Genomic DNA, 27,251 nt, shown 5'->3' with positions numbered 1-27,251 from the left:
CTAGCCTCAAAAACTATCACTGCATAAACCAGAAATAGAGACTAGAAATCATGATGAGATGTTTCTAATAATTAGGGAAGGTGTTGTTGTTCTTTTTCAGAGTAGATGCATTTATCATTTCAAAGTGCGTTCATTAGGGAAATAAAGCAAGAGAAGCACATTCTTACCTAATGAAGTAACAATACAAACAACAAAAAAAAACACTTAGCAAATCCTTTCTTGAAGTGAACAACTGGATTGACATAAAGGTATTAATATCCTGAGGAGTGTTGAGAGTTTTGGACAGCCTGGAATTCTGCTATGGGCATAGTTACATGATGAATTTTGTTAGGAGGTACGATGATTTTAAGAAACTCCTAGGCAGATGCTGTTGTTCCCTCATGCTGCAGCCTCTCAGATTCTGCCCTGTGCTTGTTCATTTGCCTGTAGAACCAGATGCTTCAGGAATTACATCTTTTAGCTCTCAAAGCTTCTGGGTTTTAACCTAGATAACGTTGGTAACCTAGTTTGTGGTCCAGCTCCTATCCCCCCTTACCTTCTAAGTTATAGTGGTATAGCAGAAAGAGAGGTCAAGCAGAAGCATGGTTGAAACTTCTGAAGTTAGTTATGCTACAAGATAACTGCTAAATATTTTACAGAAGACTGCAATTTGGATTCTATATAGTGAAGAGCCTGGATAATCTAAGGGAAAAACCTAGATTGTATTTCCATTGCTGACTTCTTCAGAGCCTGGCAGTTCTCTACTTTGTATTTCTAGGTGGACTGACTAACTCTTGCACAGGGCTAGCTAATGCAAAGAAGCAGAAGCAGCTGAGCTATGTTTAAAAGGCTCCTTATCAAAGAAGTCTGTCTGGGACACAAGATAGCAGTAGGCCAGGCCTGGCAGTGCTCATAGAGTGCTAGCTAAGGAGCATTCTCCTGCCAGATTCAGGGATAGAGGTAGAGAGGCAGTGAGGTCAGCTCTGCATGGAGCCATTGATGCGTCTTTTTTCAGTGTGTTTATTTGTGACCCTAGTAATCTCCAGTGGTTAAAGTGAGAATGGGCTTTATGAGAGTTTTGTGAGGATGCTGAAATAATTTTTCAGGAGAACACACACAAACTCAGTAACAGATTTCTTTTTTAATTTCTTTTTTTTACCTCTTTTTGGGATATGCTTGTTTTCATAATTAGATGGCTGCCTGAGATCTTGTTCACACAAACCCCATATAAGAAAAATTCCTTTTTGTATACAATGCGCTTGAAAGCAGATGGACTTCATATTACTACATACTTGGCTGTACTTAATCCTTTTCTCTGGACTCAGGACAAAAAGTTCTGCAGCTACATATTTTAATATTTTTATTTTCTGTAGCATTCTATTTTAATAACGCTTGACGTGAATTTTAAGTTCTTAATTTCCTTCTTGTAGCCATGTAAAGGAAATTTGCAGACAATCTCCTAAAATAAATACACTTAGAATTTACATGCTAATGGTATTTGTTATTGGTATGCAACAGAAATATTCACTTGTAAGGTGACTGTAAACAGAATTCAGGTGTTGCTCAAAATCTAATTCTCTCAAGTCAGAATACAGGCAGAATGGAACTTTCAAATGATAAGGCTCTGTTTATTATGCCACGTGAGTTATTTCTTGTGTCTGCACTACGACCTATGTGGTAGTAAATGTGAACTAATTGAAATAAATTACGTGCCCCTTAAACTCTGGACTCCATTGTTATAGTATGAAGTGTTCACAAAATATTTACAAAGTTTCCTTTGTTCACTGAAGGGAAATTGCTCTGCTTTATACTTATTATCTGCTATATTACAATGAGAAATCTTACCTTTGTTTCTCCCAGGGCCAGATAAGCTGTGTAAGTCTGTAAGTTCATTGCCCAGCCAAAAATTGAACCTAGAGTATTCAGAGAATTTCTAAATTTTTTCATCCTACCCATAGACATTCCTTCCTGTGTCTTTACATTTCTCCTAAAGTTGGCATGGCTAGTGGAAAATAATATCTTCATCTTTGTAAGTACAATTGGTTATTCATATTCAAGTATATAGGTAAGTAAAAAAAAGATGTTGCTGTTGTTTGTCTTTTTCCTGGGTAGGGTTAGATTGGTTAAGGTTTGAACTGGCTTGTTGAGAGGCTTGAGAACTGTTGCCTTTGCTTACTCAGAGCACCAACACCTGATTCACTGACGAAATACTAGATTCTAACTGTGAAATATTAACTTCTCTAAATACTTTTCTTCTGGCTGCAAGAAATTCCTCCCTTCTCATTCAGTGTTCTTTGCTATTTAATGCTTGCCAAGAGAGAGAATCCCACCTTGTTTATAGTGCCAAGAAAGGTCATATTTGGCACAAGGGCTCTGCATACGGGGGTCGAAAATGTTCTGATTCATGATGCAGAGTTTTCAATGTAGTGCTTAAAGGGATTTTTGTCCTGGTGTGTACCTTGCTCATTTGCATGAAATAGCCTCAGTTTTCCAATAACTTGTAATCTTTATAAGAGTCAGAAACAATACCTTTCTCAATTCCTTCATTTTTTAAAATTTTCTGAAGTGTGAAGATCTTCGCATTCTTTGTAGTGGTTCTTCTCTATATTATTTTTGATGGAACATTTTGTATGTCTGTAGTGATACTCTAACCTTTTTGATTTAAAATATTTCCTAACAACTGTTGATCTTTTTAAATATTGGGAAATTATAGTAAGGATTGTATAATGTGGGATTATTTATAACAAGGTAATTCCCACAGAAGATGTTGGTTCCATTTACACAATAAATGTCTTGGTCTCATTTTGTTGGCATTATTACATTCTGTTCTGTCATGTTTTTCTATGTTATGAACCATAAGTTTAGATCATATTTCACACTAGGGTGATGTGAATTATTGTTGTGTTAAGTTGGAAGGCTTTAACACAAATATTGGCAGGAGTATGAGGGCAGAAAAGATTGCTGCCAGCAGAGCAGGAAGAGATTCCATTATGCCTTGCTGTAAATCATCAGTCAGGTTGTTGTGCTCCAAGTGTTAGCCTAGTGCTAACAACATAGAACAGAGTGACCCTTGTCTTTTAGGGTCATCAGTAAACTCTCTAAGGATAAAATTTAGGAACTGTGTGAAGCCCATTGATTTTATTGGTGTGCAGAATTCATTGCTTAGCTGTTTTTTGTTCTAAAAATCATGAAAAAGTTATCCTAGGGAAATTAATAATGCAGTTGTGGTAGTTTAACATGAGCCATCAAAGCTGTTCTTTCGTGTTTTTACAGAATCAAACACTTTTGCTGTGTAGGTTTCTTTTCTGTTTTCATTGATGAATCAACCACTGGCTGTATTTGGTTTCCAGTCAAGGTAGAATCAGATTCCTGAGGCTTGGCTCTGTCAAATTCCCATTAATGATAGGTGTGAGATAATTGACTGTGCTACATATGACTGAAACTGTAATTTGCTGACTTGAATTTCTGAAAAAAGTACAGTGTGCTTATAGACATGTTGTGTCTCCTTAGAAAAGGCAGTGTTACATTACACTACATTAAAGTTAAAACATGGAAGTCTTACAGACAAATAAAAGCTCCCATTTCCTCTTGCTGCTTGTGCAACTCCAAGACATTTATACAAGTGTTTGTTTACTTCTTTTTTTCTTTTTTCTTTTGTAGTAGATTGTCTAAAAGTTATGTTTCTAGGTTGCATTTTCTTCCAGTGCGTTCTATATATACTGCCATTGTTCCAGTAAGCTATCACATTTTCCTCTCCTGTATCTAAAAATAAATCCCTAGGAGTATAGGAAAATTAATTCAACCGATACATTCCTCTGTCTGAGTTAACTGTGTCAGGTTGGTTAGTGAGCTGAAATCTCAGCTGAAAGAACGAGAGGCCAAAATAGGTGAATGTAAATTAAGAAGTTGTTTTTTTTTTTAATCTTTCTCTGAAAATTGTCCTTGCTTATGAAGAGACTATTGAGAATCTCTTCCCTTTTCCATTTGAGATATACTCATGTCATATTCATATTGCCTTTTCTTTGGTTTATATCTCCATAGTGAGCTAGCACTGGTGAATTTAGCATAGCTGGATTTCGTTAGCAGCATTCAGTGAGGTCACATTAGTGATTGCCACAACTGAATGTAAATTATATCCAACCAGCAAACCGGGCAATATTGCAGCCACCATCGTGATGTAATACAAAGGGTAGGCTGTCGTGGCTCTAGATCCAGCAACTAGTTAACTGCTCATTAGAGATCCTTCTCACGGCAGGACACTACCTAGCAATTTTTATTTCTGCATGTATTTAGTGTACTGAGGAGAGGGGAAATAGAGAAGAAATAATGAAAGTAGACACAACAGCTAGAAGGGCTAGGAACTGATGCCAATTATTGAATCTACCTGTCCTCTGTGATAAGACAGAAAGCGGTAAATTCAGGGTGCCTGTAAGACCTGGGTTTCTATTCTGAGGCCCTGACGTAGGGACTCAGAGTCTGTGATAGTGGGGTTTTTTTGGACACATCTTTTCCACACCCGCTATGTCAATTCCTGCCTTGCTGCTTGTACAAAACCTTTAACTTTCAGTTTTCACTTAAAAACTAAAGGTTTGAGAGATGCAAGTTGGAGGCCTTGCTCTGCCTATGTTGTGCCTGATCTCAGGGGTACAAGGCTTGCACCCCCTGCACATGCTGGTCTTGAAGATGTGGAAGCCAGTGGTCAAAATCCTGAGATAATTAAAAACTCAATGTGAGCGATGGCACCCATACTGAATATGAACACTAGTAAAAACTCCTGCTGAGGCAGAGAGCGTGCAATGTGAATATTAAGTGTGTCTAGCAGTTTGCACTTGAAAGCACAGGTTTCTAGCGTTCGTTTATTCGGAAGCAGCCATTGGAGATGGCAGCGGTCATAGCGAGCTTCAGCAGCGTGTCAGACGGTGTGTAGGAACAGGAGAAGCATTCAGCTGCTTGAGCAGTGTTTGTGTTGAGCTTTGGAGTTGCTGTCTGTATAGTTTGGCACCCCTACCCTAACCACTTAGTTCAGTGACGCCTTGTGAGCCACCAGGTGAGAAGGTCCCAGCCTGTCTGGCAGCTGGCCCAAGAGTTCAGCTGCCCACAGCCAGACCCTGTTCCTCCACCAGCAGTGTGACTCCTCATTCTGTGAGCTCTGTGTGGAAGCACGGTTTATGTTTATTTCATTGTGCAGAAATAGCAAATGGAAAATGATGTTTGTGGAGCACTGTGGATGGTATACTTCAGCTCTTTGGAGTAACGTTAGCCTTCCAGGAGTAAACAATTCAGTAAGCAATAAGAAGGGAGGGTAGGTGGTCAGTTCTTGAACTGACGGGTAGTCGGAAAGCAACCGGCCTCTTGGCGAGGCTGACTGTGACAGTACTCAGTACAAGGGAATGGAAAAGGAAATGGAAAATTGTGTTTAAAGGGAAGAACCAATTTGATAACACTGGCTGGCAGTGAGTCTCTGCTGAGTCACCAAACTATGATACTTGAGTGAATAGTGTCTCCTGGCCTTCTGTACATATGTGCCTGGTATTTCTGGGCTAGCTTTGCTTTCATGCTTTCTCACATTGGCTTGGAGAATGCTCAAACTGCTCAACAGAGTTACCAGATACTGGTGGCAGAGTTCAGCTTTCCCACCAGTCTGCAACAGTAGTTTTCGGCACAGGAATTTTGCTACGCAGTATTTTGTGCTTCTTGTGATTTTTTAAAGAATTTATTTTAAATAAAGCATCTTCTGGACCCTAGATCAATGCAAGATAGCCGTTGCCTGTGCCACAAAACCGCAGTGTCCTTTAGTCAGAAAAGATTTGTCCGTATGTAATGAATGCATCCAGCATATGCATGAAAACTGTTTTCAACTTATGGTCTAACTTGAGTAGCATCTAAAAATAGGAGTAGAGTAGTATGAAAGTATTGCTAGTACTGGAAGTTGCTCCTAAAGCTGACATGGAGAATTATGTTCTGTTCTCCCAGGGAGAGTTCTGGGCTTCTGCCAGAGGGAGCTCCCTTAGAGGCACTGGCAGGCAGCACTCTTGATTTTTCAGGAATGGTTTTGATTAGGAAATCTTAGGATTCTCTGGGAAAACAGGATGCATAGGTTTAAGCTGTTGCAATTCTATTTCGTAATAGAAACTGAGTAAAAGAATATGCATTCTACATTGCTGTGAACACAATTGTATGCTGATGACCAGCGGTCTTCTAAATCACAGGAAAGGTCTCATTTTCCGTTAAATCTTATCGTTCCCAAGCTTTATATTCCCACAAACATTTCAAAAGAAGAATCATTAAAAAAAAAAAAAAAAACCTCCAAAAACCAACAAAGCCACAGTGATTTAATAGTTTAAAACAAAGCTGGTTTGCTGAGGTCTAGAGATATTTGATGGAGACAAAGTCTGAATTTCAGATTCAGTACAGAAAATGCTCAAGAAAGTAATCATACTGACATGCAGCTGTTGAGCTTCAGTTTACAGATTGAACTGTCTAACAAGAATTCTAAAATCTACCCAAGTAAAATCTAACTGATCCAAATTGATACAAAACATTTCAATGTGTCTAATCAGGAAATAATTTTATAAACAGTGTTGTCATATTTCTAGGTAAAATGAAGTTGTTTTCTTGCTTCACATGGATTATATCTGATAAAGTAACTTTGATTTTTAATTGCTGCATCTGAGTAGTTAAGTTTTTAAACTTTGACATTTAATCTTATTAGCACTTGTACTTTAAATGTTGAAGAACAAATACTGCAAAAAAAAAAATGAAATAACTAATCAGAATTCAGAAATTATGTAAATCACAGAATCACAGAATGGCCAGGGTTGGAAGGGACCTCAAGGATCTTGAATCTCCAACCCCCTGCCACATGCAGGGCCACCAAACTCCCCATTTAATACTAGACCAGGCTGCCCAGGGCCCCATCCAATCTGATCTTGAACACCTCCAGGGACGGGGCATCCACAGCCTCTCTGGGCAGCCTGTTCCAGCACCTCACCACTCTCTCTGTAAAGAACTTCCCCCTGACATCCAACCTAAATCTTCCCTCCTTCAACTTAAAACCATTTCCCCTCGTCCTGCAGTTATCTACCCTTTCAAAGAATTGATTCCCCTCCCCTCTGTAGGCTCCCTTTAGGTATTGAAAGTCTTCAGTGAAGTCACCCCCAGCCTCTTTTTCTCCAGGATGACATCCATGTTTGCTGAGGTATTGAAAACATTCATGAATGTGTACCAGATTGTCTATAACCTGTGACATTACTGGAAGTAAAATATATTCACTCATCTTCTGCTGTTTACTTAGACTCATTAGTTTGTGGATTTCTGCTTAAATGGTTTCATTTTGTAATTTTCACTAATCAAGACTTACTTTTAAAAGGTCATACTTGATCATGCAGCTTATATTTACTTACATTTTATAAATATATATATGCACATATATATATATAAAATGTATTATGGATTATTCTTCTCTCTAAACATAAATATCTCTTTGTGTGTGTCTTCTTGAACTGATAATGATGTATTGTAATACAACTTCAGTTTGTAACTGGAAAACAGATAGCTTCAGGAGGTGGTTGGCTGGCTCATGAGGCATTCAGACTTTTCTCTGAGTCATTTCTGAGCCTGTTTTGAGCACAGCGCTGGCATATAGGGTGCACTGCAAGAGATGTTCCCTTTCCTGTAACCAATCATCTTGGTCTTTTCCTATCTTTAAAATATCCTGCCTTTTTTTTTTTTTTTTTCTTCCAGAGATGTGTATTTGCAGTGGTAGTTCTACTCAGATAATTTTAATTTGCTTTCAGTTTAATCCAATCCTCTCAACAAGGTTAGGATCAAATGCACATATCAAATCCCCAGAGGATGTCTGGTTTTTTTTATTCTTTTTCAAAGACATCTTGTAGAGAAAGTTGTGTATCCAGCCTAATATTTCTCTATATATATTAGATTATACTATATATATCAGATTATACTATATATATCCCAGCTCTACAAGTTATATTTTTTTTCTTGTTCTTTTTTGTGGGCACCGCATTATACAATTTAATGGCCTCCTCTTTAAAATCTACATACTGTCACAGATTGTCATGTCCATTCTTACACTGTTTCTCAAGATGAAGGAACCATCTTTTTGTTTTATCTATTCAGTGTATGAGTGCAGTGGCCCTTTCCTTGTCCCAGAGTTGTTTTGGCACTCCCATTATACTGTCTTTTTAGAGAATGGGTGTGTATTTGTGGAATGTGTAGAGCATATGTATGTTTGCACATTGCAGATGTGCTTGTTTATAAATGCATCAACATTTTTCTGAAGATTACTGAATGGTTTTTAAGGTAAAAAGGAAGCATGAGTGTGTAGTGCGCTGAGGCTTGCTTAAATATAAATATTTAATTTTTTCCAAATTCTCTGAGCAGCTCATGATGTGGTTGGTATCCTTCCCTGCCCTTTTCCATTCATTTTAGGTTTGAATGCTTGTGAGGAGGAAGTATTAAGGATTTAAAAGACTTTCATGGAACAGAGCATAATCTTAATGATGTTTCAGTTTCTTGATCATCTTCCTTTAAAAGACAGTGCCTGTCAGAAAAGCCTAAACAGGATTTCAACCATTCCCCCCACCCCCAATATAGAGAAACATGTGCGTTCAGAATTTGTCAGAAGCTCATTTTCCTGTAGTTATTTGCAAGATTTATTTTCTGGACTGTTCACAAGAAGTCCATACATCCTCTTTTCATGTTACCTTTCTCAGCTATCAGTCTCATGAAGCCAGGAGAGGAAACTTCTAACTCAAGTGTGAGCAGAGGTAGGAAAAGCTCCAGATTTCCTGTGAAATAAACAAGTGGAACCTTTGTTTCCCTGGGATGGCTCGAAGAGTGAGTCAGTGCTGGGGCTGGGCTCCCACCCTTGCTGGGCTGAGCTCATGCAAGGAAGGGGCAGGACTCCAGTGCTCTTCTTGGACACTCTGAGCTGCTGAAAGGCAGCTGGGCTTCACAATGGGAGAGGAGGTATTTCTTTTACAATTAGTTGGGTGGTTTTTTTTTTTCCTGTCACTATTTAAAACTCTTTTGTAATGTATATATTCTGAAAGCACAGAATTTGACTCCATTGTAGTTCTGCGCAGTTTGTAGATGCTGATGCTGGGTAGGTAAAAAGAAAAGAAAGAAAAAGAGTACTGGGGATCCTGAAATCCATTTCTGTTACAGAGGAAGGTATTAAAGTAGGGGGTTACTTCTGTGTGAAAATGAATTCTGTCCTGGCTGTGTTTAGCTTAAGTTTTTTTCCTTTTGGACTGTTTAGCCGTTAAGCTGCACAGATGTTTTTTTATTTATTTCTATATGATTTTACTTCAGTTTTCTTACTCTAAAGAGTAATCTAACTTTGCAATTAAGCAAGAATAGTTACACAGTCTTTAGGATATGTTGTTCTTTCAAATATTTACTTACTAAACAAAAATTATCCCCCCTCCCTGCTTTTTCCTTTCCTTCCCCAGTGTTCTAATAAAACCACTTTTTGGCAGAAGAAAAGAGGAGGAGCTTTACTAATTCCTCTTCTGTGTGAGATGACACTCAGGGTCTTTTGTATGAATGACAAAAACTGATACAAATTATTCTGAAGCAGATCTTACTGGGATAATAACATCTACATGGAAATTATCGCTTCCTTCAAGGAAAACTGGAGTCAACTGATGTTTGTAAAATCTTATACAAATCTGAAGGGAGAGACACCAATGAAACTGCCCAATTATTTGCAGATACTTTGAGGACTCTTGATAGAAACATTCTCTTTGTTTAACAATTCAAGTCAGTAAAGGGTATGCAGGAATGAAGCTACAGTTTTTCTGAGTTGTTTCTCTTGCAGTGTTCCGTGTGTCTTTCTTTCTTTTGCCTTAAGAAAAGAAAAAGGTGAAGGAGGAAAAGAGAGGTGTTAAAGAATCACAGAGCAGTCAGACACTCTGGGGGAATGAAAGTCTGCAGGCCAATTTCTAAATTGCCTTTTTGTCTTCTTTTTTGCATATTTCTATATTAAGTCAGTGACATCTGATCTCTGTAAAACAGTTCTTAAATACTATGAATACATTATTCATAGTATTATTCATTATTGAGCTTATATTATTAAAGTGAGTTGACTAAGCACTTCCTAGAAACTTCTCAGTAAAACTCAGGGAGGGGGTGATTGGGCTCAGCTCCTGCAGGGAAGTCTCCAGGCAGCACTGCCTTGTAGCCAAGAGCAGTGCATTGCTGCCTGGGTTCTGCTGGGTGCTGGGCTACTTGCCATTCACTGGCCACCCAAAGAGCAGAAGACCTCCATGCATCCAGCTGACAGCTTCTTTAGAAGCAGTCTCTGTACCTGAAGCACTTGCTGAAAAGAAAAGCTAAAACACATGATATTAGTCATTTTCCATTTGTGTTTCAAGGTGTTGAGCTATATTCAAAGGAAAATAGTTGAAATTCCAGTCTGTTGAAAGAGAACTGAATGGTGATGCTCATGCATTTTGCTTTGTCACTTGGTTCTCTGTATTTTTCTTTGCAAGAACTAAAATAATGCTGTGTCTCTGCTTGGCCTGGGTAATTTTTGCAGTTGCAGTTGATGCAAGGTGGGAAAAAGAAAGAAGGAAAAAAAGGAAAAATAATCCAAAAAGAAGAACTGTATTGTGAAAATGGGAGAGAAAATTGCATGATATGTGTGATGTTTTGTTGTTTTTTTAGTTGAATCTGAAAAATATGATTGAACAGCAGCTTGTGGATCTGGTGTCAGTGTTGTAAATTTCACAGAAGAGAAAATTAATGTTGTTGTTGCTTTTAAAAGAAAGATGCCAAAGAAGAGCCATTCATTGATTTTTGTTTTCTCAGACTTTTTTTTTTTTTTAATAATGCAAGTAGCTCAGCTGCTTCCCTTACTGCTGCATGAGGAAGATCTGTGTAGCAGTTGTAAGGTTCATTAATTTTTGTAAAGGGAAGGTTTCATAACAGCAGTTTCTGTGCTGATGGTACAGTCTGGATTGTGCTGGTTATCAGCTGCAATCTAGACAGGCATGGTTCTCCTGGGAGAGTGCAGAGGGATTTCATTCACTAAGTGCAGCCTGACTGCAGGATTCTTCCCAGAGGAGACAGAAATTAATTGTGATTTGCAACCTGAAATTGGTAAAATTCCTGACAAGGGGTGCCGGGGGACATTTTACATTTGCATGAGCCACAGTCAGTAAAAAAGAAACATGAAAAATAAATAAAGCACCAAAGAAAGAAAATGCATCTACTGCAAAAAAAAAAAAACTTGCTTCCCTTCCAAAAGCACCTTCTACCATCCAAATCTGTGCTTGAGGAGGAAAGGAAATGAGCTTGTCCAGACTCCTCAATTCCATGTGCATGCTTTCAGTACTTTGGGATGAGGCAGTTGGGACCATACTGTGTGGCTTTCATTGCAATTGTGCTTTATTTTATTCATTTAATTGTATTTCCTAAAGTGTTCTTATTCCTTAGTGATTCTAATATGTCTTGCTCCATTTGTTTCAGCAGCATCTACCTAATCTAAGCTTTCTTAATATTAGCCTTTTTGGAAGGCAGATTTTGAGTTCATTAGCTGTTTGAAACTGGCATAACTGGCAGCATCAAATGTCAGAAGTCCAAATTTCAAAGAAATAGGAATCTTACAAAGTGTCCGAGTTAAGATATATAGGTTTCTCTCCTGTCAGCTCAAATATATGAGGAGAAGACAGCCTATCTGTTGCCTTCCTTGTCCATAATTTAAGATTTGTCAGGATACCAAGTTATTAAAGCTTTGGAGTCTGAACTCATCTGCTGGTAGAATAGGTACACGGTGGAGAGTAATGATGGAAAAAACAAGATGGACACTGTTCTGCTTTCCGAGCTACAGAGTTTTCATGAATATGACGGCGTGGGTTCCTTCTGACTGGGGATGTTCTATGATTCTATGATTTCATTGTTTGTATTCACTGAAGCTTTGTTCCTACACCTCATTTTTATCCAAGAAGTTAAAACAAAAATTTTGCATCTCATATTTTACCTACTTATTTGTTTGAATGTTATTTGAAATAGCACATGTTTCTCAAGGGACTTGCATGAGGCTGATGGAGATAGTCTTCATCTGTGTTTTTATGGACTGCTGGTGGTCTGTTAAACACCTGCTAGTTTTAGTGCGTGGATGGCTGGATGGGACATTTGGCTCAGGTCATTTTTAATGCAGCTTAACAGCTGGAAACAAGAACTACAGTAATTTTCCATTTAAGCAGTTCTGAAACTGCTGAAGAGTTGTTTTGTATTTGCAAATGGGAAGTCAGGAATCTGTGAAACAGTCCCTCTAATTAGATGTCTTGCACACTATGAAGATTTGAGTCTCTCCCAAATATAAATTACATGAATGTGAAGGACATAAACAGTTACAGCTCAGCATAAACATCAGTATCATCACTGAGGGAGCAGTGTGAATTAATGCAGTGAAATACTGCACCTATTGTGTCTCTGAAGACACCTTAAGTCTATAGCACTTTATCAGAGTAAAATCGGAGGCATTTAAAGCCTTGCCAGGATTACCTGACAGAGCCTGATTTGTCTAGCATGTAGGCGACTTGTTGTACACCATTCACTGACTGTGTTGTGATGTACTTCATTCATCTTACAGGTTGTGAAAAGACTGAGATGTCTAAAGAAAATATGCAATTCTGTATTACTTTGTTGTGGATTTTTCATTACAGTAGCTGTTATGTTTGGTTTTGTAATCTTTTAGATTTACAGGAAGTTTCTGGACTCTGGGACCTACAGAAGGGGGACCAGGGAGCCAAGTTTATATATACCATAAATCACTTTTTACTCTGTAATTTCTCAATTGAAAATGTTTGTACTGGCCTACAAATCAGTGGATTTAAATTAATTAAGAGTTGCTGCTTTGTGGTTTTTAAGAATTGTCTAATTATTCTCTCAATATATATGTTTGTTTTCCCCATGGGCCTGATTTGTCTTTGATAGAAAAAGTTAGTATGAGGGGAGCAGAAGAACTGGTGTAAGCCTTTGAAGTTTCTCTTGTGTTATCACTTTGTTTTTATGTCACCTTGCTTTATTTAGATTTACTTCCTGAAGTGTACCACGTTCAATATTCCATTTCCATATGTTCAAAGAATGAGGTTTCCAGGATATTAAAAGATCTTGAGACATTTGTAATCCAGATCATTCTTAGGCTCATATTGTACCTCCAAACAGATCAGTACTGGCAAGCCTGGGGAAATGTATGAGATGAGGGTAAACTTAGAGAGCTTTTGTGCTGAGTGTTCACAGCCTCCAGTGATTTTTAACTGTGTATTTTATAACCTTAATGGATTTTTTTTTTCCTCTTCAGATCTAGTCATATTCATTTCACATAAATGATCTGTAAAATTGCATTTAGTTGTAACGCAGCAAAAACAGGTTCTGGGTAAAACCCTAAATTTTGAAATTTCTTTTGAATAGCTAAGGTAAACTATCATTACAATTACAAATAATCACAACTAATTTACTTAATAGATGAAATTTAATTAAAACAAGATAAAAATATTAACTCCAAATAAAAATTGCATCTCCTGGTGCTTGGACGAAAAAACCAATAACAACAACAGCAGAAACACCTCAGAAATTTAAGAGAGACGGGAATCTTCTTGAGAGAGTCCAGTGAAGGACACAGAGATGATGATGAGAGGCCTGGAGCATCTCCTGAATGAGAGAAGGCTGGGAGACCTGGAGCTGTTCAGCCTGGAGAAGAGAAGGCTGAGGGGGGGTCTTATCCATGCTGGTATCTACAGGGCAGGAGTGAAGTGAAGGGGGTCGGGCTCTTTCTTGTGGTAGCCAATGACAGGACAAAAGGCAATGGGCACAAACTGAAACACAGGAAATTCCATAAGGACATGAGGAAAAAATTCCTTACTTTGAAGGTAACGGAGCCCTGGAACAGATGGCCCAGAGAGACTGGGGAGTTTCCTTTTCCAGAGATATTCAAAACCTGCCAGAATGCTTTCCTGTGTAACCTACTGTAGGGAACCTGCTTTAGCAGGCGTTGAACTGGGTGATCTCCAGAGGTCCCTTCTAGCCCCTGTGATTCTGTTTAGAACCACATTTTCTGTCTGTCCTTGTAATTGATTTTGTAGGCCTTCTTTGTATATCATTTCTAAATACTTTTCAACCCAGCTAAGTAAAGCATTGGTAACTTCTTTCATTAAATGTTTTAGAAGTTAGTTGTTTTGAAAAATGTAACCGTTTGTAATCAAAGCAGATGTGACCATTCTTGAAGTATTTACAGCTTTTTGCTCTCGTTTTGTTCTTTACCCATGATGTAGTTCATGCAGTTTAACTGATGAGAAGAGGTAGTTTTGCTTCTTACGTTAGTTGTAAAAAAACATGCCAGAAGAATTGGCGTCTGAGAGAAATCAGAAAACAAACCCCAGTAAAATCATGTTTTGTTTTAAAATTTCCCTTATTTGGACACCTTTGTGCTGTTTCCTTATGTTTGTTCACGTTCCTACTTGCTTGTCTGCTTGTATTCCAGTGTCCTGACTGTCAGTGCATCCCAGATACAGCAATTGCAAGGTGCTGTCACATTCAGTACTCCATTTCTAGGGCACCAAGTGAATTGAGTGTGGTATAATGTAATCATAGCCTGTTTACCATTTTGTGGAATGAGAATTAGAGCATAGTAATACAATTTAGACTATGATGCTAATTTAATCCCCTTTTTTTGTTGTTGTTTTTTTGTTTTTGTTTTGTTTTGATTTTGCATTCATGAAATAATGCTTGTAACTGAGGAAAGCCTATCAATTTCTGTATGAACACTAGAAAACATTTTCCCCACATACCTTGAGAATTTTTGCATATGCAGCCTGATTTCAAAAACCGTTTACGTTTGAGCAGGGTATAGTTGTTGACTGCATCAGTGTTCCTTTTCTGTAAAGTGGTGCTAGAGCAGTAGCCAGTTCCCAGAAGAGACCAGTGAGCAGTTACAGAACCCCAAATGGCTGCTGATTGCTGATTAAAACAGCTTGCCCACTTTGTCAGAACTTATTAGCTGTGTCAAGAGTCATGCTGCTGGCTGAAATTACAATGACTTTTAAGGAGATCCGGTGGGATGAAGTCTTTACTTTTGTTTCTTTGGTAAGACCAAGATGTTACTCGAAGGGACATTTTTGTTATGAGTTTAGGTGATTCTCACCAGGCAGAAAAGTATTAAGGTACCAGTTCGCATGCCTGTCACAGAACCTAAATACAAGATTTTATAACTTTTCATGGGTAAAACTTTTCATAGGATTTATTTCTTTGCAAAGACACGCTTGAGATGTGTAAGTAGCTGTCATTCAGGAGCTGTTCATCCAAGTCCAAAAGTGTTCTAGTTGGAAGTTGGAAGTTGGAAGTTGGAAGAAATGCACTTTTACCTTCTGGAATATGAGATAAATGCTGGTAAACTTCTTTGGATGTACACCATACCTGATCCTGCGGTTATAGCACCAGTTCTTTATGGAAGTATCACCTGGTGTGTAGAGCCATGTATCTGAACATCATTCATATTTCATTTTTTGAATGTTGTAGAAGCCAACACTGTTGCAGCGTTTACTTGGTTTGCCTTGAGCATGATCCTTTGGAGTTACTGAAGCACACTGAGATGCTTACCATACTTTCCTGATGAGCTTGAGCTGGTATAAATGAGCACTGCTGCTGGTTTACCCCTATATGCACTAATTTCCATGCCTCTGTTCTATACCAGTAGTTTATGCAGCTATTGAGGGAAGCAGATAACTTGCAAACTCTTTTCTTCTTTCTTCCCATCTACAACACATTTTAACAGAGGCTTGTTCTCTCCTCTCCCACTGCAGAGGGAGGTAACAGGAGTTGGTAACTGAAGGTGGCTCCTCTGCATTTGGCCACCTTGGGTGGGTAGCCTTGGGCAACACTGGAGCTGCTCCTTCTCTTGCTCACAGCAGTTATGAGACATGCTGCATCCTGCCACTCTGTGCAAGCTTGAAGAAAACAAGCAAGCAGAGGAATAAAAGCTATTTTGCTTGCCTGTCCTTGTGACAGTGTGTTTGTAATTGAGGACTCAATGAACACTTGTTTCCTGCCTCGTTCATTCATCTAACCTAGTTTAAGGAAATTACCTTGTGTTGTGGTTGGAATTTCCTCATAAGTGATATCAACAGGCATGTGTGTGGCTTGGGCAGCTGGAGCTCTCCATATTAGCTGTGCATGTATTGAACAGACTGTATCTATCCAGCTGATACTAAAAATATTACTAATTATAGTTCAGAAGCACATGGATGGTATTTATACCAAAGCATGGATGAGTAGAAAGTTGGCAGGAGGAAGAAACTATTTAGACAACAAAGTCAGTCAAATGTGCAAGCAGGTACTTATTCACACTGTCCCTAAAGAATTTTTATTTTCTCTATAAAGGCTTCTTAAAATTCCCATTACCCTTTTTGAAGTGCTTTGTGATGACCTTTTAGGAAAACACTTAACTCTGTCCTTTTGGGAAACCCCAGGGTAGTAAATACTTGGTCATACTGTCACAGAAAGTATTTCATCTGGAGCTGAAGGTTGGTGTCTCGGTGAAAAAAAAAATTCCAGACATCTCTCTTATTTTACAGGTATCTGACAAAGTAAGGGCATTTGGACATCTGAAAACCTTCTGTTTTTGTTTTTTTTTTAATGTTAGCACTCTTAATGTTTTTCTGAATTTGGGGTAGTCCAGGTAGGAAGCAAAAAGGACTTGATAATGTACCATAAGCACTGGAAACGTTGGGAAAAAAAAAACAGCAAACCAATTTGACTCCTCTCCCCCTCCCCCCCCCAAAACACCAATGTTAAATATGCTCACCGAGAAGCTTGTTTATATGTAGACTCATCCACGCCTGGAAGAATCTAGCAGCTGTTTCTATTTCTTTGTGAGAAAAATGCTCTCAGTTACGAAATGGTGCATCAGGAGTACAATGAAGAATAAAGCCTTTATATTTTTGCTACCACTGGCCTTAGATTTGCACATAAACCTATATATAAAGAAAATTCTGATGCACGTGAACAACATTCAGAAATAGTAGCTGAATGTTAAAGGAAGTATTGTAGTCGAAGAAACCTGGTGCATTTATTCCCCTGACCCAATCCATGAGGTTTTCTGACACTTCTCGACTCTATTCTTCCTCTGTATAAAAGCATCAGTGCGTTTTGTTATATTTTCGCTATTCAACCTGACAAATGAAATTAAGCTTAAAAACAGCAGTGTTTCCAGCTCATAAGGATGAATCCATGAATATTCTGTGTCTTCCTTAAGAACATCTTCACAGAGTTTTATTTTCAAATAACAGTCCCAAAGTATTTTATCTGGAATAAGGACTTCAATATGCCTTCCAGAATAAATCCTGACGCTGAGTAAACCATTTCTTTCCCTTTATTACTGGGTACGTAAGCTGTTCCTAGGAGAAACCCATATTTTTAAAGGGGGGTGAAAGGATAATTATGTTCCTGTAGTACAAAGAAGTATTACAGAATCTTCCATGTCAACCTAGCTGGTGCTTAAGTGACAGTTTGATGTGAATTTTCAGATGAAATCTTCTAGAGATACAGGACCTGCATAACTAAAGTAAATAGACAAGTCAGTTTCCAGCAACAACAATGAAAAACCCTGAAATACAATTTTAAAATATCCTGGAGGAGGAAACTTGTGCACAGGTCTACTTTTCTTCCTGTGGTCAGGGTTGAATAGTTGCAGGGAAGTGCAACTATTTTCTCATGTGCCCTCACATGAGAAAAATTCACGTATATACTGTGTGCTGTCTGCTTTAGTTTTTTGGTGTTGCTCTCTGTCATAAGGATTGCCAACAAGACAAAGTACATAAATGAAGGGAAATATAAAAATTTAGGTTATGCTGTGACCTCATCCGAGAGACTTTGTGTACCACCTCAGTCATTTCTGTAATCACTGTTAATTCAGTATCAGAGGAAACTGCTCTGCAGTGATAGGGATTTGTAGTGTACCACATTGCCATCAAGGCCTCTGCCATTAAACTGAACCTGTGATTTAATGGGCGACTATCCTTCCATAGGCTTCATAAAACCAAGCTAGTTTTAGACTGGCAAGTTGCTGCTTAAATCTCTGTCAACCTTCTGAATATGTGTACTCCAGATCACGATCATTATTCATGCTTCTATCAGCTGCTTCTGCAGCAAGAAGAATTCTCATCCCCTTTCATCTTTAGGATTTGTTTGCCAGGCGATTAGAGGGATTTGTGTCTGACAGCCACATAATCTAATTACACTTGCCTTGCAGAAATAGTGAGATTAAATTCAGTCCATGTTGTTGTTACATTCTGGTGTGTGTTGGGGAGTTAACCTGGCTATGGAATCAGGACATCTGAACTCAGTTTCCAACACATGTTTCTTGTGTGACGGGACCTAAAAGTAATGTAGGTTGAACTTGGCTGACTGCCACCACTTAGAAAGGAGACTTAGCAGTCAGCATGCTGGAGGAGCATAGAGGGAAAGAAGTGTCTCTGAAGCACTAGACCAGGGATACTAAGGTAGAGGAGAATCCGATTCTCTCTTTGCTGATTCCGAGAGCTCTCTGCAGCCAAGAATTCAAGATATACAGAGACAGAGAAAATGCAGAAATTTGCTTGCATTTGCAGCCTGGTGGTTAGGAAGGACTCTTTCAGGAGGGGGGGTTATTATGGGCCTTCTGGTTCATGCTGCAAAAATTGCTTTCTGACCTGCCTCCTAACTCCAAATAACCAGCAGCATCGTTTGGGTGATGTTTGATTTTCTGCTCCCAAGGAGTCAATTGGTTCCTCATGCTGATACATCACCTGCACTACACCATATAAGCAGATGAGTGAATGTATTCAAGCATTAAACTTGCATCTACTTCTATAAAATATGAAGTCTTAAATTTCGTTTTACATTGCAGCTTGTCTGTTGTACTGGAATACACTACTTCCTTCCTCCTATTTCCTGGATGCTTTCCTGGCTACATTTTAGGTTTAATCCAAAAGGAATTAGGTGCTTTGTCTGTGTGAATGCTTAGTAGCTTCAGATTCTTCCTGCATCTCTTCCAGTGCAGTTTTTGTTGCTTTCCAGCTGGATCTCAGACTCAGCTCTTCATCTTCATCTTTCTTGGCTTAGTTTCTTCAGCACAGCCAGCCCATGCTCTTTCCTTGAATTTTGTTGTCTCCTGATTTGCAGGAGTCTGACATCTCTGGTTGTTCTGTTACCTGTCTGATTGCTGCTGCAGACAATTCTTCTCTCTTGTCGTTCCTACCTCAGCAAAGAAGTTAGGAGGTTCTGTAGAGTTTTGTTCTCATTCCCAGCACTTAAAAAACTCAGGATTGGAAGCAGAGTTACAAGCCCATCATTGTTTCTTTTGCCACTTACAAGTTAAGTAGCAGCAAGACACTTGAGGGTATTGCAATTTGTAGTTTGTCTTGCTTGTCAACACACATTTGATGACTGTCGTGTGCACAGCTCTCCAAATTGCTTCTCTTCCAGCTGCACTTTCTTTTGCCAGCCAAAAGCACCCATGTTTGTTCCTTTCCATAGAAAAGTTTTGGCACAGCATAAAAAATGGAGCTCTTCTTATTTTTTGTGTACGCTCAATCTTTTGAGCTATTTAAACTGCTATATTCCTATTGCTTATCATATTGGCCAGTGTTTTATTCACCAGTGTTTTCAAGACTAAGTATTAGCTGTCTTGCCTCTTACTTTGAAAGTCACTGCAGTATGGAGTACTTTTTCTTGTGTTTATATATTTCTCGTACGCTGAACTACAGCTAGGGCTTATAAGTACTCATATAAAGAAATAATAATTTTACTTATATTGTCAACTACATGTGATCTGGATTTTCAAGCTTGACGGCTTTCCTGATAGGAAAAGAGGAGGTGGCATGCATGTAAGTTGGTTAAGATGCCTGAAGATGATTATCAACAATTCTATTGCACTGTGGGCAAACAATGTTTTCTACTGTTCTTTCAGAGTAGCTGAGGTTGATAATTGATAATTATCATAATAATCCTCTGTAAAGTAGTTATTTTTGCTTAAAGCAAGCAAAAATATGGAACATATAAAGAGATGTCAACTTAAAAGTCGCATTCAGCGTGAAATGACTGAAATGAATGCTCCCGGTATAGAAAGAAATCAAGGGATTTTTTTTCAGCTCTTTCAATTTTACTGTTGGCACCGAATCCACAAATGAAACTTCTGTGACTTTACCCTAATGCTGTGTTAAGGAGTTGATGGTTAAAAATATTAGTAAACAAAATTTCAAGGGAGGATTTGAGGATTATTATGGGTCTTATATTGTTGTTGTTTAAAAAAAAAACAAAAAACTAACAAATATCCTGCAAACAAATCTCTGTACAGTTCGGTTTGCCTCTGTTTCTTTTCTGTCTCTATTCCTATATTTTGCATTTCCATTAAGTTTTTTTTATTATCTGACTTTTAAATGAACCTGCAGATCTTAAAGGAGAATAACTGGTTGTTTTTTTTTCAGAGTGTTGGGAAGAAAGTACCTCCAGCCACAGCAACTCAGGAGCCAACAAAAACAGAAGCGGACAGCAGAACAAAAAGTAGGTTTCATAGCTTCTGCTTCTTTGCACTTTGTGCTATTGAGCCTCTTAAAAGATAACTGTGCACTTTTCCTGGTTTTGGCTAGAAGAGTAGTATCTTGTACGTATGAAAAGCAAGGATGCAGATGGATATATTTAGGACAGACTTTGAGTAGGTGGTACACACAGAATATTTTGTTTCACAGAATCCTCTGAATTGTTTCTGCTTTGATAGTCCTACCTTGAGTTTCCTGACATTGAAATCAAGTTAAATTACATGATCAGCTTTTGGCCTGCAGGATACTTTGGAACATGTCAGAGTTTAGTTAAGATCCAACTTCAGTTGTCGTAACTTGTAGGAAGGTCATAGAAAAATATCTGTGGTTCTGAGCATTCTTACTTTTTCCTCTTTTTTCTTTGTTTCTGTAGCAGACATATTTGTGTGGGTGGTACAGAGTCAACGAACTTTGGTTTTATTTGGTTATTTAGATGTTTAGTAGAGCAAAAAGGAATAATTAAATCTTCTAGAAAGGTCTCAGAGCAGTTGTAAGAGAATGCCAAGTCCTTTGTTTTAATTCATACGAAATTATGGCTAAACGTTATAGATACTTGTAGGAAACAATAAGAGGGAAGAGAACATGGCCATATATTAGAAAAGAAATGGATTATAATATAAGGTATTGAGTTTTTAAGTCCTTCCGTGACATGTTTGCCTTTTTAGATAGTTAACAGATAGTGTTTTGTCTCAGAACTGAAATACCAACTGAGGAAGGACAAGGAGTAGCAGGAAAGTAGAAGCTATCTGGCAGAAGTATGCAGGAACGACCACATGCTATCAGCTCAGAATTTCAAAAGCAGCTTGAAACAGCTTAGTGAGTTACTGTTACTGTTCATTAACTGGACCATGGTAATTGACTTTCTGCATCCTCTTATCTTGTTCTCTTTGTGAAGTAAGGCTGTTAATGTGAAGTGCTGCAATAACTCATTTGCCTGGAGGAAATGAGTTTTAAATATTGAAAAGCGTGCAAACTGGTACTGTAGAGCAGGACTTCAGAATGAATGTGCTTTGGAATTACCTTTCCCAATCTGCAGCTTGATAAGGTTAAGCTGGCCTACAGGTAGGTGTCATCTGAAAGGGTGCTCCCATAGCTTTCCCACCTGTGGCAGCAATGCTTGCACGTTGAGCCAGACAAAGAAATGCTCAATACCTTTCTCCATGTTAACTCATGGGTTTTTTTGGCAGCTCAAACTGATTACAAAATCACACCCCATGGTACTGAAGCTTCATGTTTGCACCACGTATAAACAAACGTGAAAGCCTCCAGCAAGGGCTGGAGAACTCTGCCTTCCACAGTGACACTCTGTACCCCTCCCTCTTAGACTTGAGCTTTTTTCACTTTGGCCTGGAATGGCGAAGTACCAGATGTCCTTGGAGCCTTTAATTGCTAAACTGAGCAAGGTAGTGTGCCGTTCTCCAAAGGTGTAGTTTGAAATGCAAGCTTAGGATGGAGAGGGAGCTCATGGGTATGTGATTTGGATTCCCTTGTGATTGCTGCCAGAGATGTATGCTTGAAGCAAGAGAAATTGCATTGGTAGAGGAGTAGTAATATGTTTTTTCATTTTCCTCCTGTTTCTTTTCATGACTGATGCTGTTGTTCCTTATTCTGTACTGGATAAAAAAAGCTCTTGCACTGTGGACTAGCCTACTGAGCCAGAAAAAGAGAGCAGCACCACCTTCCTTTTGTGCACAGGGGGCTACGTTGAGGACTGCTGGTTGCTGCTCTCACATCTTGATAAATGAGTCTGCTTTTTTTCCTGTACCTGTCCCATTGAGATGAGGGAGTGGTTGGCACTTGAACATGGATGCCATTTGCTCCCTGGTATGCACAAGATGGCCCAAGTTTTGCAGTAGGATAAGCTGGTCAGAGCAAAGATAACTGTATGTTCCATAGATGCATCTCCCAGCAGTCTGCTATGTGAATTTCCTTAAGAAATGACCTTCAGAATTTGTTAAATTCTTAAGTTCTTTACTATGAGAGTGATGAGGTGCTGGAGCAGGCTGCCCAGAGAGGTTGTGGATGCCCCGTCCCTGGAGGTGTTCAAGGCTGGGTTGGATGGGGCCCTGGGCAGCCTGGTCTAGTATTAAATGTGGAGGTTGGTAGCCCTGCCTGTGGCAGGGGGTTGGAGATTCATGATCCTTGAGGTTCTTTCCAACCTGGGCCATTCTGTGATTCTGATTCTGTGAAATAAATAGCTGATCGTTATCAAAATCAAAGAGAAGACAGAATGTCTTCTGCTCAAATACACAGTACAGCAAAAGCACAAAGACTTAGAGAGCTCTAGTAGTCCCTTGGAAAACAGAAAGGGAAAGGAAATGTCAGTAACTTTTTAGGAATAAAAGAATGCATCTTTGAATAGAAGAGGGAAGAACTGTTTGTTTTAGGTTTGTGCCTGCATAGTCTTCTAGGGGAATAAATCTGCTGTTGAATTTTCAACTGTTTTATGTGTGGCTCAGACTTACGTGTATTTATACTTATACAGGATAAAACCTCTGGGGTGAGATTATTTATCTTATTATTTATTTTGCAATGAAATAGCTTGCCTTTACTTTAAGTGTCTTGCAGTGGAAAGGCTGTTTTGTAGATAATACATATCAATTTTCAAGTAGCTCTGCTGGATTTTGGAATTCAGCAAAGCATTCACAGTGACTGACAGAACCATTACAGCTTACTGAGACTGCAAAAATGGAGTGTAAGTGCACAGACAGCAAAAAAGCAACGACTGAGTCAGAAAGCGCACTGACCGTGATACTTAATTTGATTACTCCACTCACTGATTATTTACAGTTCGTGTTAACCAATTACATAATAGGAATACCAAAATCCTAGCAAGTGCTAAGCTTCTTGCATGACGATAGAGTATGAGGAGCTGCTGAGTCTGGGTTAATGAGGCCCTAATTAGTTCCGGATATTTTTGTTTTGTTTTGTTTAATGAGGTGGTGTTTTGATCCTTTGAGTCTGTTGCAGTTCCATGAAATTTTTTTAGTGCTATCCATTTATGAATCTTGAAGGCAGTGATTAATGATAAAGCCAAATTCTGCTGAGTTGTTGGGTTTTTTTTTTCCCATCTGTTTTATGTTTTTGGTAACAATTATGTAATTTTTCCCTAGACACTGTAGATTTTGTTCAATTTCAGAAAGCCTTTATTTGAGCAGTAGTTAAAAAGAGGAAGCTTAAGCCCAAAGATAACTAAATTAATGCTGCTGGTTTTCTCACTTAATATTTCTGTCTGATTTAGACTTCATCGAAGGAGAAATATTTAAGCCTCAAAAATCAACTATATCTGATGGTTGTTTGCTTTACTAAAAACTATCAATTTCTGAAAAGCCAGACAGGTAAATTCAATGCCCAGTAGTAAGATTATGTGAGATGGAGCAGATTTTCCCTTGAGGCAGAACAGATGTTGCCTAACACTAAGGAAAGAGCAGCAGAAGTAAGCAGAGGAACCTAGATCATCGTAGCCTAAGAAAAGCAAATTCCAGAGTGAGTATCCCCTGTGAACTTACGTGAAAGGGTATGTATGTCTGAGGACAGTGGTCTTGAATGTCTCAACTCGTTCTATGAGTCTGGCAGAAGAACAAATAGAAGAGGCATCCTTTTAAAATGTGCAGGTTCTGCTGATGCAGTAAATTCAGTTTGCCCAGTTCTGGTTTGGACGGTACAATATTTAACCAGTCTCTCAAAATAAATGTACATCAAGCCACTGCGTTCTGTGGGTGAAGTACAGTGCTTGTGACAGCCTAGATAATGCAGCAGCTGTATTCTGTAGGAAGACCATCTGTTGCTGCCTTTTTCCCTCTTTGAGGAAATATTTTTCTGAAGCTTAAGGCTGTATCAAATAGCCCATATTTTGAATACAGGACAGACTGTGGGTCATAGGTGTTAAAAGAAGATGCATGTTAACTATCCCCCTAAATCATCCAGTTCTTATTAGAGGATAGCCTTATTTATTGTTTGGGGTAGTCCTGAGACTATTTCCTCAGTGTAGCATGGGCAGTGGCAAGCAACTTGTTATAAATATTTACAGAATCATAGAATCATAGAATTGTAGGGGTTGGAAGGGACCTCCAGAAGTTCCTTGCTTGCTGTTTATTCTTGCAGCTTTTGACTGATGAGGATGATTCTGGGAAACTCTGGGGGCTCTGTCAAAGAATCTAGCAATGACTTTGTTCTTCATTTCGAAGGATTGGATTGCAGGGGTTGTGGGCAGAGAAAATAAAGTGCTTGTTGTTGTGTCATCATTGTTTCTAGTCTAGCTGAAACACTGTGGTTCAAAAATCATGGAAGGTACTCAGGGATGCATATTTTTAATGGTATTGTACCTAGCCCGTGCTCTCTCAGCTTAGAATATATAAGGCAAGAAACTGAACATCTTGCATTAGATCCAACTTGTTTGAGTTTCAAGACATATGGCAAGGTTCATCTGCTCACTCAATCCCCTGAGAAATGTCCATTGTATATGACAGGTTGTTTTCCTTTGCTTGGGAGCAGCTGCAAGTACATAAGCAGAGACTGTGGTCTAAAAGAGTAAATTGTTGTTGAATTACTAAATGAGGACTGAAAAGCTCGTGAATATCATGTTTTTCTCCTTCCTTAGTGTTTCCAAGATGTCTACTGCTGGGGGCTTATGGAGAGGTATATTTTTAAAACATATCTTCAGGTCAGAGGAAAGAAAGGGAGGCTTCTGGAAGAACCATCTGTGATTTATAAACCCAGCCTTGGGTATCAAATGTAAAATGGTTAATATTGGTATCTTAGTTTGAAGCTTTAATTTGGCTTAAAACTATTTACCATGCTTGTAATTGGATATGTTACTTTGACCTTTTTTTTTTCCTACTTACAAAAAGCCCAAATTCAGCAAGTTACTGTGTGCTCTCCTCTGTGCTGTATTTGAAATTAGTATTGCCTTTTATCTTTTTTTTTTCCTTCCTATTTAAACATAACTGTGGAAATTATGTACTATTACATCCTTTTGATATATTGTGCTCTGCTGAGTAAGGACAATTCTTGTACATAAGTTACATGTTTTATTAGATGTTTTTCTTCTTTTATTAATCTGAATTTGGAGGTTCATACTACTTTGAGTCCTGTTTGACTTTGGTTTTGCTTACTTAAGTCATGCTAGACCAGCTTTTTTATAAGAGAAGCTTGCAAGCTGACTTTATCCAATCACCCAAATCCAACAGTGTTTTTGAGACCTGGCTCTGTTGCAGTGTGATTCAGAGGGTCCTCACTGGGCAGAGGAACATACTGATTTAGTGTATGTCAATGTGAATCACACTGAAGGAATCCAACCCCATAATGTACAAAACCAAGATATTTTTTCCATGTCAGTGCCTTCATCCTGTGTTCTTGTCCCACTCTCAGTTCTCTCTCATGCTTATCCAGAAATGTCTCCTGGCTCTGTGTGCAGTGCATCAACGTTTGCCTGTGCTCACAATGGTTTTTTTTGTTTTCTTTTGATTTGCTTTTTTGTGATGGGTCATTTTTTTCTAGCTTAATTCCTTATTTCTCTGCTATCTGAATATTTAAAAAAAAAAAAAAAAAGTCAAGAGTTTGATGTGGAGGGCAGAGAGGTCATGCGATAACAGAGTTATTGATACCAGATCTACAAGGTGAAGATTCATAGCAGTTTCCTGTATATGAAAGACTAGGAGTTTTTCAGTTAGTCTAGCTGGTTCTGACCAGCTACTGACTGTGGCAGCCACACTGGCACATACTTTCAGAGGAAGTATTTTAAAAACAGAAGAAAGAGAGCAATTAATTACCTGATTATCAACAGACATTTTTCAACACTAAAACCACAGCCTTCTGTCAACTCTGTTGATCAATGTCTTCATCCTTATTCAAATGTACGGCCCTTAGACAGAAGGAGGAACTGATGAAAATTTGCACACTACAGGATTCAAGAGACATGAATACCGGACTGTTGCTGATGAAAATGTTCTTTAACTTCAGATGCATGGAATTCATTCACACCTTGGCTGAGAGTTGACCACTTTCAGGATAGTATTATTTCTGTGCGTTTCTGGCTGCTCTCTGTTGTTTGGTGATTCATTCTGCTAGACTTCCCTCCAAATGTGGAGTTTATAGTTAGTCCATGAAGGAACATTGTATTGTAGACGCAGTGTTACTGTAGTGTCCGGAAGACAGGGCAGTGTGCAGATTAAACATCCCAACTGCGTCCACAAAGAAAGATCCAAAGCCTTTATTCATATCACAGTGATCTAGCAATTAGACATCCCTTCCATTTTTTGAAATGAGTTGTGATGTAGTGGTTAGAGGCCATCAAAACTGAGACATTTGAGCTTAACTCTTAACTGAGTGTGAGCTTAACTCTTCTAGAAAGTAACATGCGCTTTTTACAAAGGATCCAGTAATTCCTGTGAGCATTTCTTTGGTATTTTTAAGCCTGCTGTTTTAGAATATCACACTATATACATTATTTAATAGCTGGAATGCACATTCACTTTCTATTTGTTAGACACGCTGACGTAGGAGTATTTGTTGCACAGCAACATATTGTAACCTCTTTTCGTGACAACTGCTTTTTAAGATTTCTGAATGGGAGTGCTGGCTCCTGTATTTTCTAGATGAAAGTTGGTGCCTTTATTTATAGAATGGAAAGGGAAGAGGAAATGTTGAACTAATATTCAAATCTTCCTT

The 27,251-nt window shown here is 38.6% G+C and overlaps 1 protein-coding gene across 5 annotated transcripts in view; it reads left to right on the top strand.

The window, feature by feature from the left end:
* SH3KBP1 (SH3 domain containing kinase binding protein 1) overlaps nt 1-27,251 on the top strand; it is a 215,703-nt gene that overhangs the window by 138,904 nt on the left and 49,548 nt on the right. For 4 of the 5 annotated variants that reach the window (XM_052673762.1, XM_052673761.1, XM_052673760.1 and 1 more), the window contains one exon: nt 20,472-20,547. In XM_052673762.1, the coding sequence (XP_052529722.1) occupies nt 20,472-20,547 (76 nt within the window). Of the gene's footprint in view, nt 1-8,849; nt 8,971-20,471; nt 20,548-27,251 lie in introns of those variants that run through there. The other variant, XM_052673764.1, reaches the window with a different exon arrangement.

Source organism: Tympanuchus pallidicinctus, unplaced genomic scaffold, assembly GCF_026119805.1.
Source record: "Tympanuchus pallidicinctus isolate F22 unplaced genomic scaffold, pur_lepc_1.0 scaffold14, whole genome shotgun sequence".
NCBI lineage: Eukaryota > Metazoa > Chordata > Aves > Galliformes > Phasianidae > Tympanuchus > Tympanuchus pallidicinctus.
This window is presented reverse-complemented; position numbering and strand designations above follow the sequence as displayed.